The following is an 11,473-nucleotide window of genomic DNA, read 5'->3' on the forward strand; positions in this document are numbered from 1 at the left end:
ATGAGAATTATAAGAAAAAATAGGGCTCGTGTTACAAAAATCTTTAAAATCAAAATGTGAATCACAAAATAGATTAAATATAGGATGTAATTTATAAAATTTCTTATATATAAAAATAATTTTCTTCCGTACGTTCTTCTTTTGCTGGGCAAGGTTGCAAGGAGAGGATGCGCGGAAGAAGAGAAGAAAATTGGTTCAACAGATGGACGCGGAGATCCTGGACTAATTGAAGATGTTCTGTGATGACGATGCTTTCAAGCTTGTGTTTGGTTCATTTGTGTTAATCTGTGTAGATTTACCTTTGGTAGTGATAACTAATGTAGGTGTTTATTCTGTGTTTTGGTACTGTTAACTGGTGTAGGTGGTTAATTTGGGATGATCTGGTTAGGATGCTTACCTCTGGTTTTGGTTGATACTTTTGTATATGATTAGTTTTGTTCATAGTAGCTTGTTTTGTTCTGCTAATTGTGTTCTGAATGTTTCAATGAAACAGGGCTCAGGTCTTTTTGAATATATATATATATATATACATACATCCTTCCTGAGGAATTGAAACCAAAGTCGTGGTGGAGCACGTTTACATTTCAATCACTCTTTTGCTGGATTAATCAGTGATGTGATATGAATGGAATAAAGCCAGGATGGGGATTTTGACACTCAACTCTAGAGATAAAGGAGCATATGATTTTATTTTGTGCTAACCATTAGGACGATGAGAAGCTAGTGGATGAAATGAAGTGAAGTAGCGTTTCAGGTAAGCAAGTTTGTTACTTTTAGGGACAATTTTGACCGACCTGATCAGACCATATATTAGGGTCAATTCTATTCTTTCTTTTTTTAGAAATAAAGGCCAATTTTGTAACTTTAGGGAAGCTACTTTGGAATAAAACTCATATGTCCCGATTAAATCGGTGCCACTAAAATTTAAACTTAAAATATTACGTGAGACTTTTTAACCATTTTAAGTATTATCTCATTGATATGTAAATCTCATTAACAGTTGTCCTCTCATTATTATAAGTAGTTAGAAATGTTTTATTTTCAGTCCTCTACATGTTTGTGTCTTTGATTCTTTTCCTTTCCTCGTCGTTATATTTATTACTCTTGAATTACGACGAAATAACAGAGTGACGTTAGGTACTTTGAATTTGTGTTTCTACTTTTTATTGTATTTTCTTAGTGCCTTTCGGCTTAATGTTTAGTTTTCTTTGCCAAGATGTTTACTATATTGTAAGAACTTATGTCAATCCTTATTTAAAGTAAGAACTAAAAAAAAAATTCTGAAAGTCAGAAACGAATATTAGTTAGGCACTACTTTATAGAACCTTTGTGCACCCTTAAGAGAGAGAGAGAGAGAGAGAGAGAGAAAAAAAAGGGCATATCTCAATGATTCAAAAGCAATATAACTAGACCATCAAATAGTAAGAGAATGGAAATGGCTGTGGAGAAACTGATTTGGATTTTAATTTTAATTTTTTTTTTTTGGCTCATGACAACGGCTAGATTGATAGGATTAGGATATATTGAGATAACAATCACATTCATATCGAAGTCGCTTTAGATTGGTTATTTGTGGTCATTTTAAGCATATATAAATAATCAAAATCATCTTTCGGCAAACTATCTTTAAGGAATAATTCCCAACCCCAAAAAAGAAAAAGTATGATAAATCTACGGTCTTATCCATAGAATTTGATATGAACACTGCTATGAAACGAAATAAAAAAAATTATTGTTATTATTATTATTAACCTTTGATTTTGAGATACATCAATCATTAGTCGGAAGTATTTGGCAACAATCTCTAGGCAGGCAGCACGCCACGTGCACTTGTGCCACCAAACGATCTCACATCACGTGCTCATTATCAAGCCCCACACGTCGGTCCAATGTGGGGGCCGACACGTGTCGATCATCCTAACTATTTGGAAGGAAACGTTTTGTAGGAAGATTATTCCGTCGGGGCCTTTCGTTTGACACGTGGACAACCATCCTTTCGCTATCGCTGTCGAACTTTGTATCTGGTCTTTAATTGCTGGCAGACCAAGACCAGTGATTTGCCACCACATCTCCAATCAAATAATCCAAAAAGTTACTTCCAATCACCGGCCGTCCACAAACTGGAGAAGATCGTGGGCAAGATACACTCGACTTCTGCGGCTTCTCCTATGGCAAAGCAGGACCCCGTGTAACCCTGGTTCTAGGAACCCCATACATCAGGGAGGGGGGAGGGGTCAGGGCGTTACTCGGACTGGCCTCTTTTTAGGGTTGATGCATATGATTTCATGCAACTCGGGCTGTAGACACCTCTCCCTTTCCTTAACCATCTTGCCTTTATAATCCCATACCGTCTTGCCCTCATTAACTTGAAGAATTTGGCTATCCTCACGAAGTCCAAGCTTCCACTACTACTCTTCCTCTCTCTTCCTTCCACTCTTCCCTCTTCCCTCTTCTGTCTCCTCTCCATTAAATTACACCATGGTAACTATTTCAAGCTACATGAATTATAGTATAATTAACTTGATGCATTCCAAGTTCTTATCATAAAGGCTTTAGTTGGTTAGTTAGTTTGTCAGTTACAAGACAGAGCTGCTTCTTTAATGTGTCAATAGGTTTCTGCTGGAAGCTTTGCTGATGATGATGGCAGTGCTGACAATGGCTCAGCAGTTGATTTCAGAGGGAATCCTGTAGATAAATCTAAAACAGGAGGATGGGTTGGAGCTGGCCTCATCTTAGGTACTCTTCTTGTGCTCTTTCTTTTTATCTTATTTATAGCCGCGAGTGTAAGACTGTGTACATTTTACCAATTCTATTTTGGAACAGTCTCGTGAACTGAAATGCCTTTTATTTTTATTTTTATTTTTTACTTCCTTAAGATTGATTTAGTGTACATCATTTCAGGGACGGAGTTCGCGGAGAGGGTATGTGTGATGGGAATCTCAATGAATTTAGTCACATATTTAGTTGGAGATTTGCATCTTTCCAACTCAAGATCTGCAAACATTGTCACCAACTTCATGGGCACTCTTAATCTTCTTGCTCTTCTCGGAGGTTTTTTGGCTGATGCTAAGCTCGGCCGTTACATGACAGTGGTCATCTTCTCCACCGTAGCAGCCATGGTGAGATATCACAAAGCTTAAATTTTAATTACAATTAATGGAATATCCTGTATATGCCTGTATATATATATATAGACAAATTAAGGGGCTAGTTTTTTTTTTTTTTGGGCATATGTATATTAATAATTAGGCGAACTCTCTCTCTCTCTCTCTCTCTCTCTCTCTCTCTCTCTCTCTCTCTCTCTCTCTCTCTCTCTCTCTCTCAAAAAATAAAAAAGAAAAAAATAATAAAAAAGAAAAAAGAAAAAGAAAACTAAATAGCATCCACAATATTTACTGTAAATGATTGACCCGTAGATTCCACCACTAGGTTACAGTAGCGCTGACCTACAAAATAGGGAATTGATACTACGTAACAAAAACGGATGTGACTACGTTCCTAACGTTTACTGTGGTTAATTTTTGCTGAAGGGTGTGAGCTTATTAACAATTGCCACGTCGGTGAGCAGCATGAGACCTCCGGTGTGCGCCGACTTCCGGAAGAAGCAGCACGAGTGCGTGGTGGCGAGCGGGGGCCAGCTCGCGATGGTCTTCGCGTCGCTCTACACGATCGCCCTGGGCGCCGGCGGCATCAAGGCCAACGTCTCCGGCTTCGGGACCGACCAGTTCGACATCCGGGACCCAAAAGAGGAGAAGCAGATGATCTTTTTCTTCAGCCGGTTCTACTTCTGCATCAGCCTCGGCTCGCTGTTCGCCGTCACGGTGCTCGTCTACATACAGGATAACGTCGGGAGGGGGTGGGGGTACGGCATCTCGGCGGCGGCCATGGTGATCGGCGTGCTCGTGCTACTCGCCGGCACGCCGCGGTACCGGTACCGGAGGCCGGAGGGGAGCCCGTTGACCGTGATATGGAGGGTGTTGTACTTGGCTTGGAGGAAGAGGAGAGTGGCTTACTCAGGTGATGCCAGCGAGTTGAATGAGTACCATACCTCTAAAGTTGCTCACACAGAGAGGTTCAGGTGATTAACTAATTAATTACTCATCCATCTCCTCGTAATTAGTGAACATAATACTTCTTCATTAAAAGTCTTATCTACTCGTAGATAACAAACATAGTACTTGCATAGAATTTCTATTATGAATCATGCATCTGCGATGTCTAGATGAGATTAAAATATATGATCTTAATCTTGATATTTCGACCACTTAAGTTAGTAGTTTAGTCTATGTAGCTACTTTGAGAGAGGAAAGAGTGAGAGCAACCAGCGTCACGCCAAATACCACCACTTTACTTTTGCTCGCCTAAAGGTAGCTAAAGAGATTAATTTATTTGACAATCATATATACTTGAGTGCTTCTCGAGATAACTATAAGAAAATTCGTGCAGCCAGACCATGATAGTCCAAGACCAAATCCTGTAACAAAGATAGGATAAGAAACAACTATCATCTTAAGATGATTAAAACTAATTAAAAATGCTAGCTTTAGTTGGACTGTTCGAGAACAAGAACACGTGAGGTGTTCTCCGAAAAAAATATCGTGGCCCAGGGTGTCTTTTGATGATACTCTTATTAAAATATTAAGGGCCAAAATTAAAAGTAGTGTTCTTTTGACCCAATAATTTGCAGTCACAGGTAGATTGCTAAATATAGTTTAATTAACATGCTAAACTTAATCCATGCAGGTGTCTCGACAAAGCTGCCGTCACAGAGTCCAAGAAAGTCAGCGTGGCATGCACATTGACCCAAGTAGAAGAAGTCAAGATGATCCTCAAACTCCTCCCCATTTGGTCCACCTGCATCCTCTTCTGGACCGTCTACTCCCAGATGACCACCTTCTCCGTCGAGCAAGCCACCTACATGAACCGCAACATCGGCCAGTCCTTCGTGTTCCCCTCCGGCTCCCTCTCCCTCTTCCTCTTCCTCTCCATCCTCCTCTTCACCTCCCTCAACGAGAAGCTCCTCGTCCCCTTGGCCGCCAGGATCACCCACAACGTCCAAGGCATCACCAGCCTCCAGCGCGTCGCCGTCGGCCTCGTCTTCTCCATCCTCGCCATGGTCGTCTCCGCCGTAGTCGAGAAGGAGAGAAGAGTGCATGTGAATAAATATCGGACCAACATAAGTGCGTTCTGGTTAGTCCCGCAGTTCTTCTTGGTGGGTGCAGGAGAGGCATTTGCGTACGTGGGTCAGCTGGAGTTCTTCATAAGGGAAGCCCCGGAGAGGATGAAGTCGATGAGTACTGGGTTGTTCCTTGCTACTTTGTCCATGGGGTTCTTCCTGAGCAGTTTGCTTGTTTCTTTGGTGGATAAGGCTACTAATGGGGGGTGGATTAAGAATAATTTGAACAAGGGGAGGTTGGATTACTTCTACTGGATGTTGGCAGTGTTGGGTGTGATTAATTTCATGGCGTTTTTGGTGTTTGCGAGCCGCCATGAGTACAAAGTAGTAAACTACGGCTTGAATGGTGAAGGTAAGGAGCTTGATGCTATCAAGGATGAGGAGATTGTTGAGGAGAAGACTGTTGGAGTTGATGTATAGATAAGATGGTGAGACTAGAGAGAGGTGTAAAAATTTTCTTTCAATGCTACGCGTACGTCTTTTATTTTCCAATTTCGGACGATTACACGACAGCTTAAGACAAATCCTTTTTAAAATAAATGAGTCACGATCGATGAGAGACAACATAAGTATATATACAAAGTTGTAATCCATTTTACTCTCATCTACCAAGAAATTTACACTTAGTGAATACATCCGGATCACTATGCTACATTGTTGATCGTAGGTTCAGCATCTTTAACCTTACTGTGAAAGAATGCAGTTTGAGGAGTGTGTCAATGGATGATGTAGAATCCAGCATGTCTGTCTGTATTTTATTTTTCTGCTCTTTCTTTTCAAAAAATTAAAAAGAACTTATATTGCTGTTGGATTTGGAAATACATATTCTTCGTTTTGTTTTGTCGAATTTTCTTTGTATGAGAATTAAAATGACTGGATGGTGCCACCCAAAATTCGCGGAGAAACTCATGAAAAAAATGTCAACAAAATAAAGTTTATAAAAGAACTTACTAGCAAACAGAGCATCTTCACAGGAGGACACGACGACTTGAAAATATTAATTCGCAAAGCCTTGACTTTGCATATATACGAACAAATAAATGTGCTAAAACTTCTTCTCAATTCATAAGGAACACTCTTTATGATTGAGTTACAGCAGCACAATGTCACTGATTCAAATGAAAAGGGCATTATCTAAATTCCTCGATTCATAAGAACAAACTGCGATCGCTTTGATAAATGGTGACTCATACAACGTAGTCTATATACATATAAGTTGAACAGCATTGTGGGGTGTGGTGCAATCCAACAGTTGCACAGACTAGTGGCGCCCAATATCAGCTTATTTGATCAACAATTTGCAGGTCTTTTGTACGTCGGTGGCAAGGAGGGGCAGTTCTCATTCATGTTTGCATAAGGCTCTATGGTGTTGTACTCTGGTAGCTCCATTCTATACTCCCCCAGTATTTGGCAGAAGGGAAGCTTCTCGTGCTCTGAATTACACCAGCTTGGTAATCGTGTTTGGTTATTTTCAAAGATATTGAGCATGTATGCATCACGAATCTGTAAAAAGAGAATCAACAAGTATGCAAGGCAGAATTAGGGTAGATAAAACAATAGGATGAAGAAATTGGGCAGTAAATGAGCCCGGAAATGCCTAAATTTACTAAAATGTCGAGTTTCTTAAATGATAGTGGAGAAACACATCGAGGATTAGAACCGATTTGATGAGGTGAAGAGGTGCTTTACACATGCCACTGACGTGACAAACAATCGAACACCTTGGGCAACTGAAAAAGATAAGATAATTACTGAACAACAAAGATGACAGAAGTGAGGAAGAAAGAATGTTAAGTTGGAATGACTGCTAACGACTCCACATTAGGGATGCGAAAGAAGCTCGTCTACATGGTCGCAAGGCCAAACAATAATGAGCTCATTCAGATGGAATGTAAAGCACATGCACATATGCAACGAAAGTGAATCTCAGCAGGTCACAATTATAAGGCATGGATATCTTGTGCATGTTTAGAGGTTTAACTTCTTGTACTTACAGTGAATTCGGTAACCTGGATAGAATCCGAGAAAGGGGCAAAAATTCCAGCCTCTTTGTACATTTCAAGAATGAAGGCAACGCAAGTTGTTGATTTGCCATCACTATACACCCATTCATCTTGTTCAGGAATGGTTAGCAACTGATCAAAAGTCATTCCACGCTTCTCTGTCTCGGTGATAATACCATGCAGGTCCAAATCCTGACAAAAGAGCAGTATTTATAATGCTATTCCCAGTAAAGTACAAAGAGGAATGACTTGCCTCAAGCTACACACTACATATGACACATGTATTCTTAAGATATAAAACAATATGCAACTTCAACCAGGACTTTAAATGCACCTTCTTAGAGCAAACCACAATAACAATTTTCTAGTACAGCTACAGAAGTTCTTCAGCACACCTATATGCTACCCCTTAAGGATGTAGAGGCTATTCCCATATCCAGAGGACTGTCCTAACGAATTTCATACTTAGAAGAACACAATTCTAATCTGAAACTTCAGTGTACCAGGTTTTCGATGTACACAGTTTGAGAACAACCACAAATATAAGGTAAAACTCACTCAGGATTTCATATATCAATTTTTTATTCTTCTAAAAGCTCAACCTTTTGCAAAATCATTGTCAATATAAATTTTGCATTTACCTCTCTACTTTGCTTGATTACCACAACAGCACTTCAGATCAGCCTAGTTTAGTATTATTCCACTTTTCACTTCTATATTTTGATGTTAGATGCTTTAACTTTCAAAAAGTTAATCATTCAGTTAAATTTGATCCATACAGCAGTTTAGCTGGTCCTATTATAGCACATTCCAGATTTGTCACAGGCCAACTAAAACCCCGGCGCCAAGAATGATCGAATCTATACCAAATCTCAAATTGTTAGCCAAACACTTCTCAGGATTATCTCAATACCTACGAAGCACAGATACGGATACGAGATACATGGATACAAATATAGAGAAAATGACAAATTCTTAAGTAGAATATGGATACAATATGGATAGGCCAATAAATATTTTCATGTTGTCAACCAATATAACATATGGTAAAAAATGATTTATATGATATTACACATTACACGGCACGAGAGTGCATGGATGCTGATCATGGAAACCTAGTAAAATTCTGCTATTTGATACTGCAACATCATATAGCAATTAGGAAACCTAGTAAAATTCTGCTATTTGATACTGCAACATCATATAGCAATTAGCACTGAGAAAGGGAATTACTTACAGCAGTAACTTACTTACCTCAGTCCCAAGCCGCTTGTTAAGGGCTTCATTCCACATATTAGCAGCATAAACAGGTTGCATCCTAGTCCACATAGACATTACAGACAAGACCTGAAGACAGTGTATCTCAAATTAATAAGATGATACCAATTTGGATTGTTAACTAAGATAAGATATTGGCTTAGATTAAAACTATCTTGAACATGGAAAAGAGGACAGAAGAAACTGCAGATTGTATATGCAGAAAATAAACCATAACAAAACATTTTAAATTTCAATCCTACCTACCATCAACTTTTTCTAAGCTCTTCTCCATCCATAACATAGACAAAACAGAGTTTGTAAATGTCTCAATATCTATTGTGCAATCCAATTTGTCACGGCCTATTTCCAATATTTACTCAACTTTTGCAGAAGCTCCATTTCATTTAGGATAAAGGTAGGATAAGTATATATATCTCCACTATCCCATACAAATAAGTTATCCTTTAAAGGATTGGAACGGGCAGTCTTGAAATTAATTTAGAAGAAAGGGATCAAGATTTGAAATCGAAAATAAAATGCATATCACAATTATGATGTCCAGAGAAAATGAAGTCAATTCTATTCACACACAGATACTTCCTAACAAAGCTAAAAGAGGAAGGGCAACAAGAAATATAAGTTTTTTTAAAGCAAAACTAAATTTGAGTTCTGTAAATATCAATACCAAGTTAGCATCCAGAGGTGGTGGATAGTTGTCAGTTATAGTATCAATCCAGCTAAATATCATGTTGTGATAACCGTAAGGTTTTCCAGTCATGCTCCGAGCATAAGCCCATGCAGCAGTTTCATTAAACCTAGCACGCAAGTCAGGATGTAATGGCAACAAAGCTATCTGAGGGTTGGAGCCATCCTTTAGTGCCAAGTCCCACCATTCTTCCCATGGAATTACTGCAATGATTTCCTCTCCCTGACACCATCATAAGAGAGTTAATAAAAAATCAATAAGCAATCAGAACAGATAACTTATCAACCAAAATTTGGCCAAACTGATGCTATTGTTACAAAAGGACCAACTGAAACGTGGCCAAATTGATGTTATTGTTCAGGCAAAGTATTAGTCAATGCCCATAATGGCATTATTCTTTCTTGCATCTGTGTAGTCATGGATCTTGGAAGTACCTTTTCATTTTCATGGCCTGATTCCCCAACCCATAGATTGCCCATCTCATCCTTTAGGCAGACAGCAGTGTGCCCCGCAAATGCACCAGTCACCCATTTCTCTAATGTCTCAAATCCACCCCAACGACCTCGAATTTTTGATACTGCTAAGAAATCACCTGAGTGAACATCCTCTTCTCTAATATCCACACGCCAAGGTTGCAAACGTTTCTCAAACGAAGCTCCCATATGCTTCTCTAAAAAGGCTAAATTGGCATTCTGACCCCAGGCAGTGTTTGAGAATAAAGGTATGACATCAATCAAGGACAGCATAGTTCCAAGCATCCCAGATGGCATAAGAAACACAGAAATTCCATGTTGTTTTACCTGATTGTACAGACAAAACTAATGTGTTAGTAAATATCGTGTGAAGATGCAGGAAAGATGAAGTTAGGTATCAAGACGGACATATTCCATTTCTGCTGGTTCTTCCCAGGACTTTATCTCCAATGTATGTTCTCGAGCAGAGAAATAGTAATCCCATGTTATCCTGTATGGTGTTGCAAACACGTAGAGATCCATGCATGTCCAACTGTGAGCTGCAGCAGTCTGCCAATATAAATGATGGTGAGATAGTAAACAATTGTAAAGATGAAATTAAAAAAAAAACCGAGAGGAAGATAAATTTCTAAACTTCCCAACCAATAAAAAACTGGATTCAGTCCACGAAGAATAAATTCATATATAGTCTAGGTAAGAAAGAGCCAAAAGTATATATTTTGATAATCCTAACTAGCATCAAATCTGGACAAACAAAATTACTTGCATAGTGATCATTCTAACTAGCCATTGGTCACCGGCATGTATTTCAGCCCTCCCCTTTTTGGTATTTGTCTTATTATCTGAAGAGCCCAAAGATTCTAGTTTGATTGCTTATGCCTAATCTTCTTGTTTGGACAATTCTCACCCAAATATTTCACTTTTGGCAGTATTCCGGGTTTCTACAGGAGTAGCTTAAAGATATTTAATGCCCCAATTTGTAGTAATTCCAACGGACTACGTCAATTTTCACATGGAGGTATATGTGCAGTTAAAAATCATGCAACCCAACATATCAACCGATCAAATCGCAACAATTCTCAAATTCTCATCGATCCTTGATCAGAAAGAACGAAAGAAGATGCAATCAGCTACCTTGAGGCGAAGAACTCCTCCCCCGAGCCCGCTCTCCCGGTCTCCCTCGGTGAATTCGAGCCTCGCCTCGTTGTCGAAGAAGCACGCGCCCTTCCATCCCACAGAGTCGCTGTCCGGGAAGACGGAGCCGACGTAGGACGGCAATAGGTCAACGGCGCTGTGGAGATTGTTCATCACCGGCCATGCGATCTCTCGAGGAAGGATTGGGAGCACGTCCTTGACCCGGAAGGGCACCTTCAAGGCGTCGACCACCGAGGAGTTCCATCGAAACCCTAAGCCTAGAAGGCAAAGAAGCCAAAGCAAGAAGAGGAAGCGGTGGGAAGAGGAGATCGACATTAAATTGGGACGACCACTTCGCCTTCCTCTTCCTTATGGCTTTCTTTTGTTGGATTACGGCAGTGATTTTATTCCGGTTAGATTACCGCAAGGTTTTTTTTTAATATTTTTGACGTGATCAATGCTTCGGTGGTACACTCCTTAATCGCCGCGTGAGAGCAACGTGTTTTCGTGGGACGACGAACAGCGAGTCCTAGGGAAGTAATCGAGCCGAGCGAGCCGAGTTTCATCTAGCCGAGCTCCGATCAAGCTTGAATTAAAAATAATTTCACGAGCCTTATCGAGCCAAGCTCGAACCGAGCTCAAGCCGAGCTTAAGCCGGCTTAATTATTTTGACAGCCCCGTGCAAAAGTATGCCGGAATAAAACGACGATGAAGAAGAAAA

The 11,473-nt window shown here is 39.8% G+C and overlaps 2 protein-coding genes across 2 annotated transcripts; one reads left to right on the forward strand and one right to left on the reverse strand.

Annotated features, from left to right (window-relative positions):
• The first annotated feature begins 2,352 nt into the window (after window positions 1-2,352).
• LOC140786219 (protein NRT1/ PTR FAMILY 6.4) lies at window positions 2,353-5,668 on the forward strand. Its single transcript, XM_073134488.1, has 5 exons — window positions 2,353-2,481; window positions 2,613-2,736; window positions 2,902-3,119; window positions 3,531-4,078; window positions 4,744-5,668. The coding sequence occupies exons 1-5, from the start codon at window positions 2,479-2,481 to the stop codon at window positions 5,594-5,596; spliced, it is 1,746 nt and encodes a 581-aa protein (XP_072990589.1). The 5' UTR covers window positions 2,353-2,478; the 3' UTR covers window positions 5,597-5,668.
• A 496-nt stretch (window positions 5,669-6,164) lies between these two features.
• Window positions 6,165-11,259, reverse strand: LOC140787354 (uncharacterized). The gene is made up of 7 exons (XM_073136230.1): window positions 10,753-11,259; window positions 10,027-10,167; window positions 9,580-9,945; window positions 9,125-9,367; window positions 8,434-8,526; window positions 7,171-7,371; window positions 6,165-6,679 (listed from the first exon to the last, which is right to left on the reverse strand). Exons 1-7 carry the CDS (start codon window positions 11,086-11,088, stop codon window positions 6,467-6,469), a joined length of 1,593 nt encoding a protein of 530 aa, XP_072992331.1. The 5' UTR covers window positions 11,089-11,259; the 3' UTR covers window positions 6,165-6,466.
• Window positions 11,260-11,473: the final 214 nt, after the last annotated feature.

This window comes from Typha latifolia, chromosome 4, assembly GCF_019914945.1.
Source record: "Typha latifolia isolate L0001 chromosome 4, TyphaL0001v2, whole genome shotgun sequence".
In the NCBI taxonomy this organism is placed as follows: domain Eukaryota; kingdom Viridiplantae; phylum Streptophyta; class Magnoliopsida; order Poales; family Typhaceae; genus Typha; species Typha latifolia.